This window comes from Trichomycterus rosablanca, chromosome 14, assembly GCF_030014385.1.
Source record: "Trichomycterus rosablanca isolate fTriRos1 chromosome 14, fTriRos1.hap1, whole genome shotgun sequence".
In the NCBI taxonomy this organism is placed as follows: domain Eukaryota; kingdom Metazoa; phylum Chordata; class Actinopteri; order Siluriformes; family Trichomycteridae; genus Trichomycterus; species Trichomycterus rosablanca.
This window is the reverse complement of record NC_086001.1, coordinates 12,923,494-12,946,746: the sequence shown is the minus strand read 5'-3', so window position 1 is coordinate 12,946,746 and position 23,253 is coordinate 12,923,494. Positions and strand designations below refer to the sequence as shown.

Here is a 23,253-nt window from a genome sequence, read left to right as displayed (position 1 = left end):
CATTCTCAGCACTGCAGTGACACTGACATGGTGGTGGCGTGTTGGTGTGTGTTGTGCTGGTACGAGTGGATCAGACACAGCAGCGCTGCTGGAGTTTTTAAACACCTCATTGTCACTGCTGGACTGAGAATAGTCCACCAACCAAAAATATCCAGCCAACAGTGCCCCATGGGCAGCGTCCTGTGACCACTAATGAAGGTCTAGAAGATGACCAACTCAAACAGCAGCAATAGATGAGCGATCGTCTCTGACTTTACATCTTCAAGGTGGACCAACTAGGTAGGAGTGTCTAATAGAGTGGACAGTGAGTGGACACGGTATTTAAAAACTCCAGCAGCGCTACCGTATATGATCCAGTCATACCAGCACAACACACACTAACACACCACCACCATGTCAGTGTCACTGCAGTGCTGAGAATCATCCACCACCTAAATAATACCTGCTTTTGTGGTGGTCCTGTGGGGGTCCTGACCATTGAAGAACAGGGTGAAAGCAGGTTAAAAAAGTATGTAGAGAAACAGACGGACTACAGTCAGTAATTGTAGAACTACAAAGTGCTTCTATATGGTAAGTGGAGCTGATAAAATGGACAGTGAGTGTAGAAACAAGGAGGTGGTTTTAATGTTATGGCTGATCGGTGTATATACAAAGTATGTGGAGTTGGGCTACTTTAATTAGCATTCTTAATAAGAAACAATTTGCCTAATTAAGCCTAAAGTAAGCAATACATGAAATGTGTGCACTATAATCTATATTTTGATTTAATTATAGGGTCTGTAGATGTCATACAGGCTGTATAACATCCAATATGTATTTGTGTTTAAGATGCGGCAAACAGTGATGGCTGAATGTGGGTGTTTGTACAACAAGGACGCACAGCTTGCTTTCATGTGCCTTGTTACCATAGTGGCTAAGCAATGGCACAATGAGCTCACTGTGTCTGTGTGGGTGATCACAAAGCTGCCCTTCTCTCACCGCTGCTAAAAAGAGACAATGACCTGCCATTTCTAGAAAGCTCTATACTTGAAAAATCTAAGCCAGTTACCCAGTACCTACATTATTACTTTACCAGACATCCCAAGTTGCAAAAACTCATTTCAGGGAGGTACCCACCCAAAAAAAAAAAAAAACATAAATAAATAAATATGCAGTGTTAACAGAACTTTTAGGAGCTGCTAACTGAGCTACTAAGCTAACTGTTTGCGTCACAAACACATTAATGTGTACTACATAGTGCACTAGATAGTGTGAAAGATAATAGATTTATATTCCCTACATAGTGCACTAGATTGTATATTAGAAAAGAATTCCATAAAGTTCCATACTTAGTGCACTAGATAGTGTACTAGATAATAGACTTATGTTTCTTACATAATGCTTAAGGTAGCGTATTAGTTAACGGTTATATATGTTCCCTACATAGTGCAGTAGATAGTATTTTAGATATGAATTTATGTTCCCTACATAGTGCACTAGATAGTATATCTTGTTCCCTACATAGTGCACTAGATAGTGTATTAGATAACGCATTCATGTTCACTACATAGTGCACTAGAAAGTATAACTAGATGATGATTTGTGTTCCTTACATAGTTTACTAGATAGTGTATTACATAATTAATTATGTTCCCTACATAGTGCACTAGACAGTATTTTAGATATGAATTTATGTTCCCTACGTAGTGCACTAGATTGTATATCAGATCACGGATTTATGTCCCCTACATAGTGCACTAGACAGTATATTAGACAATTGATTTATGTTTCCTACATAGTGCGCTACATTGTATATCAGATAACGGATTTAATACGCGATTGGGAAAAAAGTCTGTGTCGCCTGGGTGTGTGTGTGTGCGCGCTCTTGGCCACTCGTTCTAGATTCCGGCAGATTTTATCTGACTTGCGGGCATCAGGGAGCCGCTATGTATATGTGGGATGTCTGCTTTACAATTCATCCATTAAACCTCAAGAGCAGCAAGACAGCCAAATTGTAGCTATAATCTCATTTTTGCTGTTACAGTGTTCTTGAAATGCTGATAAATCAAAAATCCTCTCATTACTGGTGGATGTTTTAAACAAGCTCAGTCCCTAAGCCTCCACCTGGTGGTCGACTAGTTACATGAACACGTGTTCCATCAGCTTGGCACTTTCGATGTCTGGGGAGAGGCGGATGATGCCAGGCTGGCACAGCAGGGTGGAGGATATTTCCTGTGCCAGTTGAGGCCGGTTAGAATTCTTGCAATGTGTGGCGATCTCATTCCAGCTTTCTGCACCACACATTTCGTCATTCAGGATGGTTTTCTCCAAATCGCCTGGTTATAGAGCAAAATAAGACAATTTAGGTTTGTTCACACAGCAGATTTTAGACTGGGTGCCTTACAAGTAGTAGGTGACTGTAACTGGCATTTTTATGTTTAATTAAATCAAAAATCATTCTTAATAACAAAAACAGATGTTAGAGCCGCTCCGGTGGCGCAGCAGTAAAAACACACGCTGGAACCAGAGCTGGGATCTCGAATACATTGTATAGAATCTCGGCTCTGCCTGCCGGCTAGGCTGAACGCCCCCGTGAACAACGATTGGCCTGTTGTTCATATGGGCGCGACTAAGCCGGATGGGGTCTCTCTCTCTCATGACTAATGCAATTACGACCTCTGCTGGCTGATTGATGGCGCCTGCACAGAGATGAGAAAAGAGTGCTCTTAGGGTGTGTCCCTCCGTACACGCAGCTAAGCTGTACTGCACTCGTCAAAGTAAGATGCATATGGCTGCTGCCCACGTGTCGGAGGGGGCGTGGGTTAGCTTCGTTCTCCTCGATCAGAGCAGAGATCGGCATTGGTGGAGAGGAAGCAGGATGCAATGGGGCAATTGGACGCTCTAAAAAAGAGAAAAAGGGAAGAAAATGCATAAAAAAAAATATATATAAAAAAAGCAGATGTTAGATAAGTGGTGTGCTGCAGGTGGAAGTTAGGCAGTAAGCTAGTTACTAACATGGAGATTAAATACGAGGGAAGTTTCCACACTTTTATATTTTGGTTGGAAACGTGAGGGTGGGAGGAGTAGTAATTGGTCGTGTCTGAGAGACTGAGAGAAGCTTATAGTCTGGATTTAGTGGCATCTAATTTCCACCTTTTTGGACACTCAAAGAAGCTTTAAGGGGAAGAAGATTTTCATGTGATGATGATGTGAAAGCAGTGGTACATCAGTGGCTACACACTCAACCAAAACATTTTTTGCTAATGGCATTAAAAAGTTGGTACGACGCTGGGAAAAATGCATCAGAAGGTGGTTATGTAGAAAAGTGATGTCATATGTTTTTGAAATTCTTAATAAATAGATTTTTTAAAAGTGTGGAAAAGGATAAGGGGAGGAAAGAGGATATATGTACAATTAGAGGATATACTCCGATCAGCCATAACATTAAAACCACCTCCTCGTTTCTACACTCACTGTCCATTTTATCAGCTCCACTTACCATATAGAAGCACTTTGTAGTTCTACAATTACTGACTGTAGTCCATCTGATTCTCTGCATACTTTGTTAGCCCCCTTTCATGCTGTTCTTCAATGTTCAGGACTCTCCCAGGACCACCACAGAGCAGGTATTATTTAGGTGGTGGATCATTCTCAGCACTGCAGTGACACTGACATGGTGGTGGTGTGTTAGTGTGTGTTGTGCTGGTATGAGTGGATCAGACACAGCAGCGCTGCTGGAGTTTTTAAACACCTCATTGTCACTGCTGGACTCCCCCGTGGGCAGCGTCCTGTGACCACTGATGAAGGTCTAGAAGATGACCAACTCAAACAGCAGCAATAGATGAGCGATCGTCTCTGACTTTACATCTACAAGGTGGACCAACTAGGTAGGAGTGTCTAACAGAGTGGACAGGTAGTGGACACGGTATTTAAAAACTCCAGCAGCGCTGCTGTGTCTGATCCACTCATACCAGCGCAACACACACTAACACACCACCACCATGTCAGTGTCACTGCAGTGCTGAGAATGATCCACCAGCTAAATAATACCTGCTCTGTAGTGGTCCTGTGGGGTCCTGACCATTGAAGAACAGGGTGAAAGCAGGTTAAAAAGGTATGTACAGAAACAGATGGACTACAGTCAGTAATTGTAGAACTACAAAGTGCTTCTATATGGTAAGTGGAGCTGATAAAATGGACAATGTGTGTAGAAACAAGGAGGTGGTTTTAATGTTACGGCTGATCAGTGTATGTACAATTGCTAAATAAACTAAATAAATTAGTTAATGTTACACTGAGCTGATCTTAGCTGACATGGAACCTAGAAATATCACAGATGTAATTTAATTGAGATACAGTTGTGTGTGCATGAGTGTGAGAGTGCTAACCTTTGCCGGCTGTATGGATTTCTTCCAGCAACTGGAAGGTCAGGTCCTCCTGGTCTGTGTTGAGGAGGGTATGGCACACAAAGCCCACAGACATCATTGCTGGTTTTCTCCCTGACTGCTGAGTCAACTCACGTAGCAGAGACAGACTGGGACATGCTCTTACCACAAACATACAGTCATCTACAATACACACACACACAAAGGATGTTGGTTAATTATAAAAAGTACATATACACCAATCAGCCATAATATTAAAACCACCTCCTTGTTTCTTCACTCACTGTCCATTTTATCAGCTCCACTTACCATATAGAAGCACTTTGTAGTTCTACAATTACTGACTGTAGTCCATCTGTTTATCTACATACCTTTTTATCCTGCTTTCACCCTGTTCTTCAGTGGTCAGGACCCCCACATGACCACCACAGAGCAGGTATTATTTAGGTGTTGGATCATTCTCAGCACTGCAGTGACACTGACATGGTGGTGGTGTGTTAGTGTGTGTTGTGCTGGTATGAGTGGATCAGACACAGCAGCGCTGCTGGAGTTTTTAAATACCGTGTCCACTCACTGTCCACTGTATTAGACACTCCTACCTAGTTGGTCCACCTTGTAGATGTAAAGTCAGAGACGATCGCTCATCTATTGATGCTGTTTGAGTTGGTCATCTTTGAGATCTTCATCAGTGGTCACAGGACGCTGCCCACAGGGCACTGCTGGCTGGATATTTTTGGTTGGTAGACTATTCTCAGTCCAGCAGTGACAGTGAGGTGTTTAAAAACTCCATCAGTGCTGCTGTGTCTTATCCACTCATACCAGCGCAACACACACTAACACACCACCACAATGTCAGTGTCACTGCAGTGCTGAGAATCATCCACCACCTAAATAATACCTGCTCTGTAGTGGTCCTGTGGGGGTCCTGACCATTGAAGAACAGCATGAAAGGGGGCTAACAAAGTATGCAGAGAAACAGATGGACTACAGTCAGTAATTGTAGAACTACAAATTGCTTCTATATGGTAAGTGGAGCTGATAAAATGGACAGTGAGTGTAGAAACAAGGAGGTGGTTTTAATGTTATGGCTGATCAGTGTATGTATATACATTAGGTATGGGTTTACTTTTGGGTTTGGAATGACTGTACTGCTTCATAACCTAACATCAGCTTAACAACAATGAACTCCCAAATACGAACCTCAGCTCTGCTACCGGTTGACTGGACGCCCTCTAGTGGGCATGATTGGCAATGCCTGCAGCCGACAAAATTTGCCATTATAAGTCTGTCGGGTGGGTAAAAGACCGGACTGAGAAGTGGGTGGGGTCTTCGACGCTGTGTAAGGATCTTAGTTAGTAGCCCGAGGTGCCTATACATACAGTGGAGGAGCACAGAGATCAATGTGTGGCTCTCCGCGCATGAATACTGGCCTCGTGTGGCGAATAAGAAGGGGTCGGTGTACTGCGCATGCGTCAGAGGGAGCGTGGGGCGGGTGGGGATGCCCTCCTCAGATACAGCCGGGGTCTCCAGCAGTGGAGGACGAATTGACTACCGAAATTGGGAGGAGAGGGGAACAACGCATAAACGAAATAGCAAAAAAAGAAATGTTTTGAATACCTAGTGAAATTAAGTATAGTGTCTATAATGACAAGTCAACCACATCCCAAGAAGCAAAGCACCCTCACACCAGTTGTAGTCTGCATAAAATAGTATAAACAAGAGGCGATCAAACTTTTGTACACCTCGCGAGACCTCGAGGTCAGAATGCTGTGTGTTTAAATCATGTTGAGGTCAAAGTTTGTGGGACAGTGGCGGCCCAGTGGGTAGAGCTTTGGGCTATCAGTCAGAAGATTGTCAGTTCAAATCCAGGCTCTGCTATGCAGCAATTGTTGGGTCCTTGAGTAAGGTCCTTAACCCTGTCTGCTCCAGGGGCGCCATACTGTGGCTGACCCTGTGCTCTGACCCCAGCTTCCAAACAAGCTGGGATATGCGGGAAAAGAATTTCATTGTACTGTACACCTGTATATGTATATATGACAATTTGGTTTAATGTAAATGGTTTGACTAATGCAGTAAGTTAGACTAGCTAGCTGCACCACTTCCTTTGCTAATTACTAACAATGACGATAGCCAAACATTACAGAAGAGTTAAAACAAAACTTCTGACTGTTAGATCTGGCAGGGATGCTAATCCCACTTTGTTGGGGTTAAGAGGCTCTGAGCAGGCCACTGTATTTCCTCCACACCAAGCTCATCAAAACATGTCTATATAAACAAGAAAAGACCTTTTCCAAACTGTTGCCCCAAGCTAGAAAGCTTATATTACATGTCATTGATTTTATAAGCCTGTTAGCAATAGATATGACTAAACTCAGTTATTAAAGGGAATGACTAGATCCTTATGGCCATACAGATGTAGATGTAGATGTAGAATACTGTATCTTACCTACTGTGAAGATTTTGTTGCAGTGCATGAATTCTACAGCAGCCCGGGTCAGGCCTCGTTTGCACATGCTTAACGCGGCCTTGCGCAGTACACAACAGGCCAAGTAAACAATGTAGGCTAAGGCCAAGCAAGTGTCCATTATGCGTGGGTCCTCATCTCCATGGTTACAAAGAATATCACCTAATTCTTCACTGTATGTCAACCTGTGGGTGTAGAATGCATAGTAATCAACCACGTACTTTCATGGATTACTCAGTGGACCAAAAAGAAGCAAAATCAGAGATGGTGTTAGACAGATCCCCAAAGATGTGCTTTAAAGTGGCTGTACTTTCAGGGTAAAATTCTTCTTAATTTAGTTTCATTTAAAACAGATCCAATTACAATACAGATTAGCTCTCGAGCTTTGCTTACTACTTTGCAGTTAAGGTTCTGTAATTGAATTGCTTTCTAAATGGCCCTTACGCTCATTAAAAGAAATGTGAGTCTAACAAATCAACAAGAGTGAATCTAGAAACTAAAGAAATTTAGAGCTTCTTTAGTCTGTTTTTGATTTTGAATATGTTACTGATATCAGTAACATTCACAAGGAAATATAATTCAGATCAGTGGCGTAACTAGGAGCTCATGGGCCCCAGTGCAAAAAATAAATTGGGCCCCACAAATTGGGCTCAACAAATTTTAGGTAGTAGCCCGAGGTGCCTATACATACAGTGGAGGAGCTCAGAGATCAATGTGTGGCTCTCCGCGCATGAATACTGGCCTCGTGTGGCGAATAAGAAGGGGTCGGTGTACTGCGCATGCGTCAGAGGGAGCGCGGGGTGGGCGGGGATGCCCTCCTCAGATACAGCCAGGGTCATTCAAAAGAAAATATGCTGATAGATGATCAGGATGAATTAAAGGAACTTACTCATAAGCTCATGTGACATGCCTTGCGCTCAGCAAAATAATCTACAACAGACTTCAAGTCCAAATTCCTGGCTCTGGTATTTTCAATGCACAATTGTAGTTATTTTAATTTTACTTAACAAAAATATTGTAATATAATAATAACGACCTGGTGAGTGCAGCCAATGGTTAAGTGGTTGAGTTCATGTCGTGTATGTAGCTCTTTCCTTAAGTAACTCACGTGTGACCCATTATATGTACATGTAAAAATAAAGACAAAACATGTTTGGCTCTAGATTGTTCTAGACAATTTTCTGTAATACTTTACCTGTGCTGAGTCACCCCAAAAGCAACCAGCTCAATATAACCATGCTGTAAGGCACAGCGAGTACCCTCCAAAGACAACTCCTTTCCTGGTATTTGTTTTTCAGGCTGAGTTAAGATCAGGGCCCGGAAGAAGAGCAGCACAGGAGGAAGTTCTCCTTCATACTCTGTGACCGCTAAAAAACAGAACAATTAAATGTTAGCAAAAAATGTTAGCCAAAATGAATATGAAGTGCGTAAATACCTACATTTAAATCTCTCCAAGGTCTCCATTTCTCTCAGCACTCCTTGAGAAGACTTAGCAGCATGAAAGGCAGCAGCTGCATATTCACCAGCTTTAAACAGATCATCAAACCTGCGCATGGGAGAAATGCAACACTGCTTTATGGTTGAGCTGGTGTATGAACCTCAACTTTGTTAGCTAGGTGGTCAAAGAAATGGTAAAAAAGGCCATACACCCTAAACAGGGAGGAATTAATCACAGAACATCACATGCTTATATATTCATTCATTTATTGTCTCTTTCACCACCAATTTATCCTGGTCAGGGTTGTGGTGGGTCTGATATCACAGGGCAGATATACACACATACTCACACCTAGAGCAATTTTAGTAGCTCCAATTGGTCTGACTGCATGTCTTTGGACTTGGGAAACCCACATTAGGACAGGGAGAACATGCAAACTCCACACAAAAAGGACCCTCGATGCCTGGCCAGGGGATTAAACCCAGGCTCTACTTGCTGTGAGACCACCACATTACCCACTGTGCCATTGAGCCACCCATCCCACATTTGTCTATTTACTTTAAGCAATTTTACTTAGAAGGCAACTTAAAACAGCCAAACCACAAAATAAGGAAACCCAGGTCCTCAGAACCCATGTTGCTGTGCAGCACCCCAGGGACCCAAGGACCATAATTTGAAATTAGCTTGGGTACTCTGGTATATAAAAATACACTATATTGACAAAAGTATTGGGACACCCCTTTTAATTTTTTAATTAAGTGTTTCAGCTTCAACAGTTGCTAATTTGTGTAGTAAATCAATTATCTAAAGGAAAGGATATGCTTCCAACTTTGCATCAACAGTTTAAGGAAGGCCCTTTTCTTATGGAAATTACGTGCCCCTAAGCAAGGTCTATAAAGACATGCTTGGTTTAAAAGAACTCCAGTGACCTGCACAGAGCTTTCTTGACCAACACCAGTGCCCAGCAATAGAAATGCTCTTTTGATTACATGGGCACAAATTCCCACAGACATAATTCAAAGTCTTGTGAGAAGCCTTCTCAGAAGAGTGGCTGTTGTTATAGCTGAAAAGATCAGATGGGATGCCCAACAAGCTCATGGTCAGGTGATCAAATATTTTTGGCCACATAGTGTATGTATCCAAATCCACATGATTTATAATTAACAAATTTCCCCAACAACATTTTTATCCTGCATGTGACAAAAGATGTGAAAACCTCTTAATGTATTCCACAAGAAGTTTTGACTCCTTGATTTTGGCTGGATCAATTTCTTCTGACTCATCTGTGTCTATGTTATCAAAATCATCATCACACACTGGAATAAAAGAACAAAAACAAAGAGGTTAAATATAGAACAGTGTTTTTATTGGCCTTATATCGGAATCAGATTCTAAATCAAATTTATTAGCCAAGTATGTTGACACACAAGGAATGAATTGACAGGTAACATGGTACCTTTTATATTGGAGATGTGCTCCAATTCAGAGGTAAGGAACTCCAGCAGAGGAGGTCGGCTTTCTAATATCTCCCAAGACTTGATGGATGCAGTCAGATAATTCAGCTGTTTGTTACTAGAATGAAAAAGAATTACTTAAGTACGTTGTATTATACACAATTACAGTGTGGTATACAACTCCTTTCTTTTTGTTAATTAATATACTTCAGGTGAATATATTTATACTTAAAATTCAAACACAATGTCTCTTGAATTTGAACAAAAGTATGGTTTTAAGTGTCACGGTGGGGCTAAGGACTAAACAAAGACAAGACAAAGGGGGCGGACACACACGCAGAGATGTAGGGCAAGATATTTATTAATGAACTAAACAAGGGAATGACAAGAGTATGGAACATGAACTAGGTACACGGACTGGGAACACGGACTGGGAATATAAACTAGGGATACAGACTAAACATAGGTTAGGAACATAGGCTAAACATAAGCTAGGAACATTGGCTAAACACAGGCTAGGAACACTGGCTAAACACAGGCTAGGAACACAAACTAAACATAAGCTAGGAACACTGGCTAAACACAGGCTAGGAACACTGGCTAAACACAGGCTAGGAACACAAACTAAACATAAGCTAGGAACACTGGCTAAACGCAGGCTAGGAACACTGGCTAAACACAGGCTAGGAACACTGGCTATACACAGGCTAGGAACACAAACTAAACATAAGCTAGGAACACTGGCTAAACGCAGGCTAGGAACACTGGCTAAACACAGGCTAGGAACACAAACTAAACATAGGCTAGGAACACTGGAAAATAACCACCATAAACCAAAATAACCCCTGCCAGCCTGTTCCTCAGCTCTCCTTTTTAAACTGGTCCCTGATTAGGAACAGCTGGGGCTGATTGCTCAGGGGGACCAATCAGGAGTGAGGCATGGCAGGAGTGAGTGTGCTCACAGAGAAGAGGGGCGTGGCACATATGAGCACACCAAGGCTAGCAGTGTGACAGATGCCCCTCCCAAAGGCACTACACCTGGAGTGCCTAAAAAAAACAAAAACAAGGAGGTCCTGGGCCCTGCGGGGTAAATTTGAAGTCATTAAAAATGTCCTCAGGCAGGCATGACAAAAGTTCAGATGCGCCGTCGGTGGGTGCTGATAAAGAACCAGGAGCACCCTCTGGGGGTGCTGACTTGACAGGAGCGCCTTTGGAGACAGGAGTGCCATCAGGGGGCACCGACTCGGGAACAGGAGCGCCATCAGGGGGCGCCAACTCAGGAACAGGAGTGCCGTCGGAGGACACCAACTCAGGAACAGGAGTGCCGTCGGAGGACACCAACTCAGGAACAGGAGTGCCATCAGGGGGCACCAACTCAGGAACAGAAATCAACTGCAGTGAGCCTGGCGAAGAGGCTTCGGGAGTCAGCTGCGGTGAGCCTGGCGAAGAGGCTTCGGGAGTCAGCTGCGGTGAGCCTGGCGAAGAGGCTTCGGGAGTCAGCTGCGGTGAGCCTGGCGAAGAGGCTTCGGGAGTCAGCTGCGGTGAGCCTGGCGAAGAGGCTTCGGGAGTCAGCTGCGGTGAGCCTGGCGAAGAGGCTTCGGGAGTCAGCTGCGGTGAGCCTGGCGAAGAGGCTTCGGGAGTCAGCTGCGGTGAGCCTGGCGAAGAGGCTTCGGGAGTCAGCTGCGGTGAGCCTGGCGAAGAGGCTTCGGGAGTCAGCTGCGGTGAGCCTGGCGAAGAGGCTTCGGGAGTCAGCTGCGGTGAGCCTGGCGAAGAGGCTTCGGGAGTCAGCTGCGGTGAGCCTGGCGAAGAGGCTTCGGGAGTCAGCTGCGGTGAGCCTGGCGAAGAGGCTTCGGGAGTCAGCTGCGGTGAGCCTGGCGAAGAGGCTTCGGGAGTCAGCTGCGGTGAGCCTGGCGAAGAGGCTTCGGGAGTCAGCTGCGGTGAGCCTGGCGAAGAGGCTTCGGGAGTCAGCTGCGGTGAGCCTGGCGAAGAGGCTTCGGGAGTCAGCTGCGGTGAGCCTGGCGAAGAGGCTTCGGGAGTCAGCTGCGATGAGCCTGGCGAAGAGGCTTCGGGAGTCAGCTGCGGTGAGCCTGGCGAAGAGGCTTCGGGAGTCAGCTGCGTTGACCCCTGAGAAGAGGCGTCCGGAGTCAGCTGCGTGGACCCTTGAGAAGAGGCGTCCGGAGTCAGCTGCGTGGACCCTTGAGAAGAGGCGTCCGGAGTCAGCTGCGAGGACCCTTGAGAAGAGGCGTCCGGAGTCAGCTGCGAGGACCCTGGCGAAGAGGCGTCCGGAGTCAGCTGCGAGGACCCTGGCGAAGAGGCGTCCGGAGTCAGCTGCGTGGACCTTTGAGAAGAGGCGTCCGGAGTCAGCTGCAAAAACACTGGAGAAACGTCATTAATCAGCTGCACAAATCCTTGAGAATCTCCTTGATTCAGCTGTGAGGACTCTGGAGTGGTGTCCAAAGTCACTTGCGAAAACACTGGAGAAACGTCAGTCAGCTGCGAGGACCCTGGAGAGGCGTCCAAAGTCAGCTGCGAAAACACTAGAGAAACATCACTCAGCTGTGAGGACCCTGGAGAGGCGTCCGAAGTCAGCTGCGAAAATCCTTGAGAAACTCCTTGAAACAGCTGTGAGGACTCTGGAAAGGCATCCGAAGTTAACTGCGAAAACACTGGAGAAACGTCATTAATCAACTGCACACATCCTTGAGAAACTCCTAAATTAAGCGGTGAGGACCCTGGAGAGGCGTCCGAAGTCACTTGCGAAAACACTAGAGAAACATCACTCAGCTGTGAGGACCCTGGAGAGGTGTCCGAAGTCACTTGCAAAAACACTGGGGAAACGTCACTTAGCTGCGAGTACCCTGGAGAGGCGTCCGAAGTCAGCTGCAAAAATCCTTGAGAAACTCCTTGAAACAACAGTGAGGACCCTGGAGAGGCGTCTGAAGTCACTTGCGAAAACACTAGAGAAACGTCATTCAGCTGCGTGGACCCTGGAGAGGCGTCCGAAGTCAGCTGCAAAAATCCTTGAGAAACTCCTTGAAACAACGGTGAGGACCCTGGAGAGGCGTCCGAAGTCACTTGAGAAAACACTGGGGAAACGTCACTTAGCTGCGAGTACCCTGGAGAGGCGTCCGAAGTCACTTGCGAAAACACTGGAGAAACAGTACTCAACTGTGAGGACCCTGGAGAGGTGTCCGAAGTCACTTGCGAAAACACTAGAGAAACGTCATTCAGCTGCGTGGACCCTGGAGAGGCGTCCGAAGTCAGCTGCAAAAATCCTTGAGAAACTCCTTGAAACAACGGTGAGGACCCTGGAGAGGCGTCCGAAATCACTTGCGAAAACACTAGAGAAACGTCATTCAGCTGCGTGGACCCTGGAGAGGCGTCCGAAGTCAGCTGCAAAAATCCTTGAGAAACTCCTTGAAACAACGGTGAGGACCCTGGAGAGGCGTCTGAAGTCACTTGCGAAAACACTGGAGAAACAGTACTCAACTGTGAGGACCCTGGAGAGGTTTCCGAAGTCACTTGCGAAAACACTAGAGAAACGTCATTCAGCTGCGTGGACCCTGGAGAGGCGTCCGAAGTCAGCTGCAAAAATCCTTGAGAAACTCCTTGAAACGACGGTGAGGACCCTGGAGAGGCGTCCGAAGTCACTTGAGAAAACACTGGGGAAACGTCACTTAGCTGCGAGTACCCTGGAGAGGCGTCCGAAGTCACTTGCGAAAACACTGGAGAAACAGTACTCAACTGTGAGGACCCTGGAGAGGTGTCCGAAGTCACTTGCGAAAACACTAGAGAAACGTCATTCAGCTGCGTGGACCCTGGAGAGGCGTCCGAAGTCAGCTGCAAAAATCCTTGAGAAACTCCTTGAAACAACGGTGAGGACCCTGGAGAGGCGTCCGAAATCACTTGCGAAAACACTAGAGAAACGTCATTCAGCTGCGTGAACCCTGGAGAGGCGTCCGAAGTCAGCTGCAAAAATCCTTGAGAAACTCCTTGAAACAACGGTGAGGACCCTGGAGAGGCGTCTGAAGTCACTTGCGAAAACACTGGAGAAACAGTACTCAACTGTGAGGACCCTGGAGAGGTGTCCGAAGTCACTTGCGAAAACACTAGAGAAACGTCATTCAGCTGCGTGGACCCTGGAGAGGCGTCCGAAGTCAGCTGCAAAAATCCTTGAGAAACTCCTTGAAACGACGGTGAGGACCCTGGAGAGGCGTCCGAAGTCACTTGAGAAAACACTGGAGAAACGTCATTCAGCTGCGTGGACCCTGGATATGCGTCAAAAGTCAGCTGTTTGGACCCTGGAAAGACCGGACTCAGCTGCGAAAACACTGGCGAGGCGTCCGGAATCAGCTGCTTGGACCCTGGATATGCGTCAGAAGTCAGCTGTTTGGACCCTGGAGATGCGTCAGAAGTCAGCTGTTTGGACCCTGGAGAAACTGGACTCAGCTGCGAAAACACTGGAGACATTGGACAGACTTGGACAGACGAACTCGGCCTAGGACTGACCCGAACTTGAGAACACGGCACTGGGGCCGGTGAACAAACAAAAAGACCCCTGGAGCCCTTGGTGACGACGAGAAAATTGAGCTCGCATGAGGCCCTCAAACTCTTGCACAGAGTTCAGCACTGCTCCCTTCTCAGTCCAGAGCTGCCTCGCCCATTCTCGCGCAGCACCCTTCAGCCTAGACATCATGAACATCACCTTTTGTGTTTCAGAAGGCTGCGGGTCGAGAAGGTTTTGCAGGTAGAGCTGGCTCTGAAGCAGAAAGCCCTCAACCAAAAGGTCACTTCCATCATAGGGAGCTGGCTTGTAAAGTAAGAAGATTAGAGGAAACCTCATGGAGTCAAACTCCGGAAAATTACTAAGACTAAACATCTCGCTGTGTCCTAGAGAGGGGTTATTATGTCACGGTGGGGCTAAGGACTAAACAAAGACAAGACAAAGGGGGCGGACACACACGCAGAGATGTAGGGCAAGATATTTATTAATGAACTAAACAAGGGAATGACAAGAGTATGGAACATGAACTAGGTACACGGACTGGGAACACAGACTGGGAACACGGACTGGGAACACGGACTGGGAATATAAACTAGGGATACAGACTAAACATAGGTTAGGAACATAGGCTAAACATAAGCTAGGAACATTGGCTAAACACAGGCTAGGAACACAAACTAAACATAAGCTAGGAACACTGGCTAAACACAGGCTAGGAACACTGGCTAAACACAGGCTAGGAACACAAACTAAACATAAGCTAGGAACACTGGCTAAACGCAGGCTAGGAACACTGGCTAAACACAGGCTAGGAACACTGGCTAAACACAGGCTAGGAACACAAACTAAACATAAGCTAGGGACATTGGCTAAACGCAGGCTAGGAACACTGGCTAAACGCAGGCTAGGAACACTGGCTATACGCAGGCTAGGAACACTGGCTAAACGCAGGCTAGGAACACTGGCTAAACACAGGCTAGGAACACTGGCTAAACACAGGCTAGGAACACTGGCTAAACGCAGGCTAGGAACACTGGCTAAACACAGGCTAGGAACACTGGCTAAACACAGGCTAGGAACACTGGCTAAACACAGGCTAGGAACACTGGCTAAACACAGGCTAGGAACACTGGCTAAACACAGGCTAGGAACACTGGCTAAACACAGGCTAGGAACACTGGCTAAACACAGGCTAGGAACACTGGCTAAACACAGGCTAGGAACACTGGCTGAACACTGGCTAAACACTGGCTAAACACAGGCTAGGAACACTGGAAAATAACCACCATAAACCAAAATAACCCCTGCCAGCCTGTTCCTCAGCTCTCCTTTTTAAACTGGTCCCTGATTAGGAACAGCTGGGGCTGATTGCTCAGGGGGACCAATCAGGAGTGAGGCATGGTAGGAGTGAGTGTGCTCACAGAGAAGAGGGGCGTGGCACATATGAGCACACCAAGGCTAGCAGTGTGACATTAAGCATAATCAAGGATATATTAAAGAGTCAAAATCAATTGATGAGCAACAATTAAAAATTAATTGACTATTAAAATGTATAAATGTTAAAGTTTTAAGTTGGATTTTAAAAAAGTTAAATTTTATATATATATACACATATATACTGTATATATATATATATATATATATATATATATATATATATATATATATATATATATATATATATATATATATATATATATCTTTTGCATTTTCCCCTCAATTTTCCTCCCAATCTAGTTGTATCCAAGTTGGTTACATATCCAATGTATCCAATCACCCAATTTATATTTTTGCCTTTACTGCTGCTGACTACCACTCCTGACTAAGGAGGGCCGTAACCAACACACATCCCCTCTGACACGTGTGCAGTAGTGGGTTCATATGGGGATCTATATCTTGCACGGAGAGTCACGCACTGTTTCCCATTTTCCTCTGTGCAGACACCATCGTTCAGCCAGCAGAGGTCATAACTGCAGCAGTTATGAGGAATCCCTACTGTCTTCCTCCCTTGGACCAGTCAATCCTAGTCTAAACTCCCTGTCTTGAGGTGTCAGCATTGGTGGCCTTGCGTGCTTAACCACTGCGCCACCCCAACGTTCTCAGTTCTAACAAAGATTTCAATTCAGCCAAAGAGTGGCAAATATGAGCAAAGTAAGTGATTTAAAAACCCTCAGTTGATGGTAATTGATTTAAAAGTCCTCAAGAGAACCACAAATCGTCCCCAGAATGTGCTCTCAGACTTAAGAGAAAGAGAGGGAAAACAAAGGCTAGAAGTGACCTCCTTTGATTAGAACAAACTCATCTTCAAAAATTAAGAAAATGTAGTATCCCATTAAAAAATACATGTTAAATTATTTTAATAACAACTCTTAAACCTCATGCAGCATCAGGAATAGTTTGCTTACACAGCTCAAACAAAGGTGTAAAACCAAAAGAGTGTAATTAAAATTTACTTTATTCTTAAATCTTAAAGGAAATATAGTGTGATTAGATCTTACCGAAGCTGTAGTTTGTGGCTCTTTATGGCAAGTTCATCCCTTTGGTTCATTGTGGTCTTGATTTTATTATCAAGATCAGTTTTTAGCTGCATGGGCACATAGTGAGTCTTTATTTTACTCAATAGTTTAGCTTGCTCATGCTTTAAGTCTTGCAGATGCATAAGTAGTGCTGCTGGGCTTAATGACTTGCTTACTGAAAGACCTGAAGACAGAGAAATGCAGGGTTTGTCTTTTAGCATTAGTGTATGGAACAAATGAATTTGAATGTCACAGTGCAGTACCTGGTATCTGTCCAGGAGCCTGGTCATCAAAACTGTCCTGCTGTTGTAAATCTTGCATTCTTTCTAATTCTTCCAACTTGGCTTGTAACTCAGTGGTATTTCTCTCGATTATTGCAATCCTAAATAAACAAAAAATAGCATACAAGAAGTTACACACACTTATACATCGACCAGGCATAACACTATGACAGGTGAAGTGAATAACACTGATTATCTCATTATCGCGGCACCTGTTAGTAGGTGGGATATATTAGGCACCAAGTGAACATTTTATCCTCAAAGTTGATGTTAGAAGCAGGAAAATGTGCAAGTGTAAGGATTTGAGTGAGTTTGACAAGGGCCAAATTGTGATGGCTAGACAACTGGGTCAGAGCATCTCCAAAACTGCAGCTCTTGTGGGGTGTTCCCGGTCTGCAGTGGTCAGTATCTATCATAGAGGTCCAAGGAAGGAACAGTGGTAAACCGGTGACAGGGTCATGGGCGGCCAAGGCTCATTGATGCACGTGGGGAGCGAAGGCTGGCCCGTGTGGCTACTGTAGCTCAGATTGCTGAAGAAGTTAATGCTGGTTCTGATAGAAAGGTGTCAGAATACACAGTGCATCACAGTTTGTTGTGTACGGGGCTGCATAACCCAGACCAGTCAGTTAGGAAGGTGGTCATAATGTTATGCCTAATCGGTGTATAACATACATGTATGCCATGACAGTCAATTTCAGTTTAATGACCTTTATTTTTCTGTTACTAACTGACTGGAAAACATACTTATCTACAGTAGATCAAATCTAAGCATGTACTGTGCATTTACTGAAAGTTTGCTGGGCTAAAATAAGCATACATCAACTTAAAACACTTAAAAATATTAGTTAGTTGGTGTAGAGTATTCTTTATAGCTAATGACTTCTCTGTGACCATATAAACAGTGCTAATTTGAAAGAACCTATTAAAAGTACATGGGACAGTGGTATTTTGCCCAATTATCTTATACCAAGATCCAACAAGAACCACCACAAGCCATGATTTAGAATCTGCTGGAACATGGATGACAATGTCCAAGTCCAATCTGTACTTTGTTCAACAAACTAAAATTTTTTGGCAGCTTCTATTTCATTTTTAAATGGCAGCTTTAATATAAAGTTTGCTTAGCTGTGAATAGTGTCACCCAGGTTTCAGACTTACTTTTGGTGTTTCTAGGATGTTAAACTACATTTTAACATAAGGTGACTGGGTTTTCTGAGACTTGCAAGTACTTTTATTGGATGCACACAAACTAGCATGATTTAAAACCATGACAAACAATACAATGCTTACCAGTATATGTAAACTTTGATTTAACACTCACTGTCCATTTTATCAGCTCCACTTACCATATAGAAGCACTTTGTAGTTCTACAATTGCTGACTGTAGTCCATCTGTTCTCTGCATGCTTTGTTATCCCCCTTTCATGCAGTTTTTCAATGGTCAGGACCCCCACAGGACCACCACAGAGCAGGTATTATTTAGGTGGTGGATCATTCTCAGCCCTGCAGTGACACTGACATGGTGGTGGTGTGTTAGTGTGTGTTGTGCTGGTACGAGTGGATAAGACACAGCAGCGCTAATTGAGTTTAAACACCTCACTGTCACTGCTGGACTGAGAATAGTCCACCAACCAAAAATATCCAGCCAACAATGCCCTGTGGGCAGCGTCCTGTGACCACTGATGAAGGTCTAGACGATGACCAGCAATAGATGAGTGACCGTCTCTGACTTTACATCTACAAGGTGGACCAACTAGGTAGGAGTGTCTAATAGAGTGGACAGTGAGTGGACACGGTATTTAAAAACTCCAGCAGCGCTGCTGTGTCTGATCCACTCATACCAGCACAACACACACTAACACACCACCACCATGTCAGTGTCACTGCAGTGCTGAGAATGATCCACCACCTAAATAATACCTGCTCTGTGGTGGTCCTGTGGGGTCCTGACCATTGAAGAACAGGGTGAAAGCAGGTTAAAAAAAGTATGTAGAAAAACAGATGGACTACAGTCAGTAATTGTAGAACTACAAAGTGCTTCTATATGGTAAGTGGAGCTGATAACATGGACTGAGTGTAGAAACAAGGAGGTGGTTTTAATGTTATGGCTGATCAGTGTATATATATGTACAGTGTATCACAAAAGTGAGTACACCCCTCACATTTCTGCAGATATTTAAGTATATCTTTTCATGGGACAACACTGACAAAATGACACTTTGGCACAATGAAAAGTAGTCTGTGTGCAGCTTATATAACAGTGTATATTTATTCTTCCCTCAAAATAACTCAATATACAGCCATTAATGTCTAAACCACCGGCAACAAAAGTGAGTACACCCCTAAGAGACTACACCCCTAAATGTCCAAATTGAGCACTGCTTGTCATTTTCCCTCCAAAATGTCATGTGATTTGTTAGTGTTACTAGGTCTCAGGTGTGCATAGGGAGCAGGTGTGTTCAATTTAGTAGTACAGCTCTCACACTCTCTCATACTGGTCACTGAAAGTTCCAACATGGCACCTCATGGCAAAGAACTCTCTGAGGATCTTAAAAGACGAATTGTTGCGCTACATGAAGATGGCCAAGGCTACAAGAAGATTGCCAACACCCTGAAACTGAGCTGCAGCACAGTGGCCAAGATCATCCAGCGTTTTAAAAGAGCAGGGTCCACTCAGAACAGACCTCGCGTCGGTCGTCCAAAGAAGCTGAGTGCACGTGCTCAGCGTCACATCCAACTGCTGTCTTTGAAAGATAGGCGCAGGAGTGCTGTCAGCATTGCTGCAGAGATTGAAAAGGTGGGGGGTCAGCCTGTCAGTGCTCAGACCATACGCCGCACACTACATCAAATTGGTCTGCATGGCTGTCACCCCAGAAGGAAGCCTCTTCTGAAGTCTCTACACAAGAAAGCCCGCAAACAGTTTGCTGAAGACATGTCAACAAAGGACATGGATTACTGGAACCATGTCCTATGGTCTGATGAGACCAAGATTAATTTGTTTGGTTCAGATGGTCTCAAGCATGTGTGGCGGCAGTCGGGTGAGGAGTACAAAGATAAGTGTGTCATGCCTACAGTCAAGCATGGTGGTGGGAATGCCATGGTCTGGGGCTGCATGAGTGCAGCAGGTGTTGGGGAGTTACATTTCATTGAGGGACACATGAACTCCAATATGTACTGTGAAATACTGAAGCAGAGCATGATCCCCTCCCTCCGGAAACTGGGTCGCAGGGCAGTGTTCCAGCATGATAATGACCCCAAACACACCTCTAAGACGACCACTGCTTTATTGAAGAGGCTGAGGGTAAAGGTGATGGACTGGCCAAGCATGTCTCCAGACCTAAACCCAGTAGAACATCTTTGGGGCATCCTCAAGCGGAAGGTGGAGGAGCGCAAAGTCTCGAATATCCGCCAGCTCCGTGATGTCGTCATGGAGGAGTGGAAAAGCATTCCAGTGGCAACCTGTGAAGCTCTGGTAAACTCCATGCCCAGGAGAGTTAAGGCAGTTCTGGGAAATAATGGTGGCCACACAAAATATTGACAATTCAGGAACTTTCACTAAGGGGTGTACTCACTTTTGTTGCCGGTGGTTTAGACATTAATGGCTGTATATTGAGTTATTTTGAGGGAAGAATAAATTTACACTGTTATATAAGCTGCACACAGACTACTTTTCATTGTGCCAAAGTGTCATTTTGTCAGTGTTGTCCCATGAAAAGATATACTTAAATATCTGCAGAAATGTGAGGGGTGTACTCACTTTTGTGATACACTGTATATGTAAAAGAAGTGTCTTGTATTTGTGTTATTACCTCTCCTGCAGTTGAACAGCTCTTTTCTGGTAGTACATTAAGGAGGTTGGTTGAGCCAACATTGACACTGCTTTTTCATGAGCAATCTGCACTTTACGTTCATTATTCTTCAGGGCACTGATGATATCGTCATATTCTTTCTTGATTGCTGTAAGAATCGGTCTGTAAACTGTAGCATAATCAATCACCTAACAAAGGTAACAATGAGGTTGTAACACATGTTTCTTAATAGAAAAACAAATACTTACAGTTGATTCAGAAAGTATTTAGACCCCTTGAGTTTTTGAAAACTTTATTGTGCTGTGAATTTGATATTGGTTGGATTTTCAAATGGATTTTTTAACCTTCCTACAACCCCAAATCAGAAAAAGTTGGGACAGCATTGAAAATGCAAATAATAAAAAAACACAGAGTTTCGTACATTTACTTTGACTTTTATTTGATTGCAGACAGGATGAACCTGAGATATTTCATGTTTTATTTTATTTTTATTTTATTTTATTTTTCCTTTCAAAATTCTCTATTGGGGACAGGTCAGGACTGCAGGCAGGCCAGTCCAGTACCCGTACCCTCTTCTTCCGCAGCCATGCCTTTGTAATGTGTGCAGCATGTGGTTTTGCATCGTCTTGTTGAAAAATGCTGGACGTCCCTGGAAAAGATGATGTCTTGAAAGCAGCACATGTTCTCGATGTACTTTTCTGCATTAATGCTGCAGAAGTGTAAATGACCTTTGCCAAGGGCACTGGCACCCCATACCATGACAGACCCTGGCTTTTGGACTTGTTGCTGATAACAGTCTGGATGGTCCTTTTTGTCTTTGGTCCGGAGCACACGGTGTTCATTTTTTCCAAAAAAGACCTGGAATGCTGATTCATCTGACCACAATACACGTTTCCACTGTGTGATGGTCCATCCTAGATGCCTCCGAGCCCAGAGCAGTCAAAGCCGCTTCTGGACATGGTTAACATAAGGCTTCTTTTTTGCACAGTAAAGTTTTAAGTGGCATTTGTGCATGTAACTCTGTATTGTAGTGCTTGATAAAGGTTTGCCAAAGTAATCCCTCACCCATGTGGTTATATCAGCTATTGTTGAGTGGTGGTTCTTGATGCAGTGCCATCTGAGGGATCAAAGATCACGGGCACTCAGCTTAAGCTTGTGCCCTTGGCCTTTATGCACTGAAATTCCTCCTGATTCCTTGAATCGTTTAATGATTTTATGCACTGTAGAGGGAGGTATCCATGCAAAAAGTGCCTTGGTCAGGAAAGTACAATGATCATTCTAAAAGAGCTCAAAAGACTTGTGCAAAGATTGGAAAACCTGTTGCATGGACACCAGCGTTGAGCAAAAGGCATATGACAGCCTAAATGGCATTAGGCAATAAAATATATCAATTATAAAATTATAAAATTCTTTGATCTTATGAGATTAAAACTTAAGTATTTAACAAAAAACATTTTATTATATTTCATTACTTCCAGTGCATATATCCACAAATATATTGTATTTTTTTTTATTAATGTGCATAAGTTAATGTTTTGGATATGTTTAAAAATGATGAGGGAAATTTACTGCCCCTATCATTACTCTGTGAGCACCTTGATGTTTAATATGTTTAGAGCTTGTGAACTAATGGCAACGTCCTTTTTAATAAACCAGGTGCATTTTTGCTGCATCAATATCTAAATCTAAGTCAATTATATGTATTTTACAATTATACAAATTACTAAAGTGTCTGAATACTTCCCAATAGCAATTTAATTACTTAAACTTATATCTTTGTTCATATCTATTAATTAAATGGCTTTATGTGTGTCAGTTTAAGGTAGATATACACACTACAACTACATTTTTATAATTAATAAAAGCAATTAGTGGAATAGTTTTTTCACATAACTTCAGGATAAGTCAGAAAGTACATTTTTTTTATTTTAACATATACTGTATGTATAAAGAATACTTTATGTGACTGTAAATAAATACTATACATGTTGTGTATGTACATTAGTACCTTATTGAAAGCAGTAGAGTAAATGTAGTGTTGATCAGCTCTTTCTTCTGAACATAATTGCTGCTTTTCACTTAGAATAAATTCATTTATTGATTTAATAAAACTACTGTCAGTCCCAGATTCAGCAAGTGCTGTTTTATCATTAAAATCCATACTATCAATGTTATGTTTTACACTAGTTCTGTAGTATTACATTAACTACAAACGAATCAGAACCAGTTACAAGATACCGTTCACTTTGTGTCCATGTACCGAAGGGAATAACTAACGGGTTGCCACGGTGACGAGTGTGTTCATGGGTAATGTAGTTTTATTCTAATCACATACATAAAACCATTAGTAGTAGTAGTAGAACTTTATTGTCACTATAAATACATTACATAGTTAATATAAAGGTCAGTGACAGTTTAGATGT

At 43.7% G+C, this 23,253-nt stretch overlaps 1 protein-coding gene across 1 annotated transcript; it reads right to left on the bottom strand.

Moving 5' to 3' along the window:
- Positions 1-1,784: 1,784 nt before the first annotated feature.
- On the bottom strand, positions 1,785-22,991 carry LOC134326667 (clathrin heavy chain linker domain-containing protein 1-like). The gene is made up of 11 exons (XM_063008845.1): positions 22,839-22,991; positions 20,831-21,018; positions 17,004-17,122; positions 16,723-16,924; positions 9,723-9,838; positions 9,483-9,582; positions 8,268-8,374; positions 8,024-8,195; positions 6,811-7,013; positions 4,368-4,547; positions 1,785-2,315 (listed from the first exon to the last, which is right to left on the bottom strand). Exons 1-11 carry the CDS (start codon positions 22,989-22,991, stop codon positions 2,119-2,121), a joined length of 1,737 nt encoding a protein of 578 aa, XP_062864915.1. The 3' UTR covers positions 1,785-2,118.
- Between the last annotated feature and the right edge of the window lie 262 nt (positions 22,992-23,253).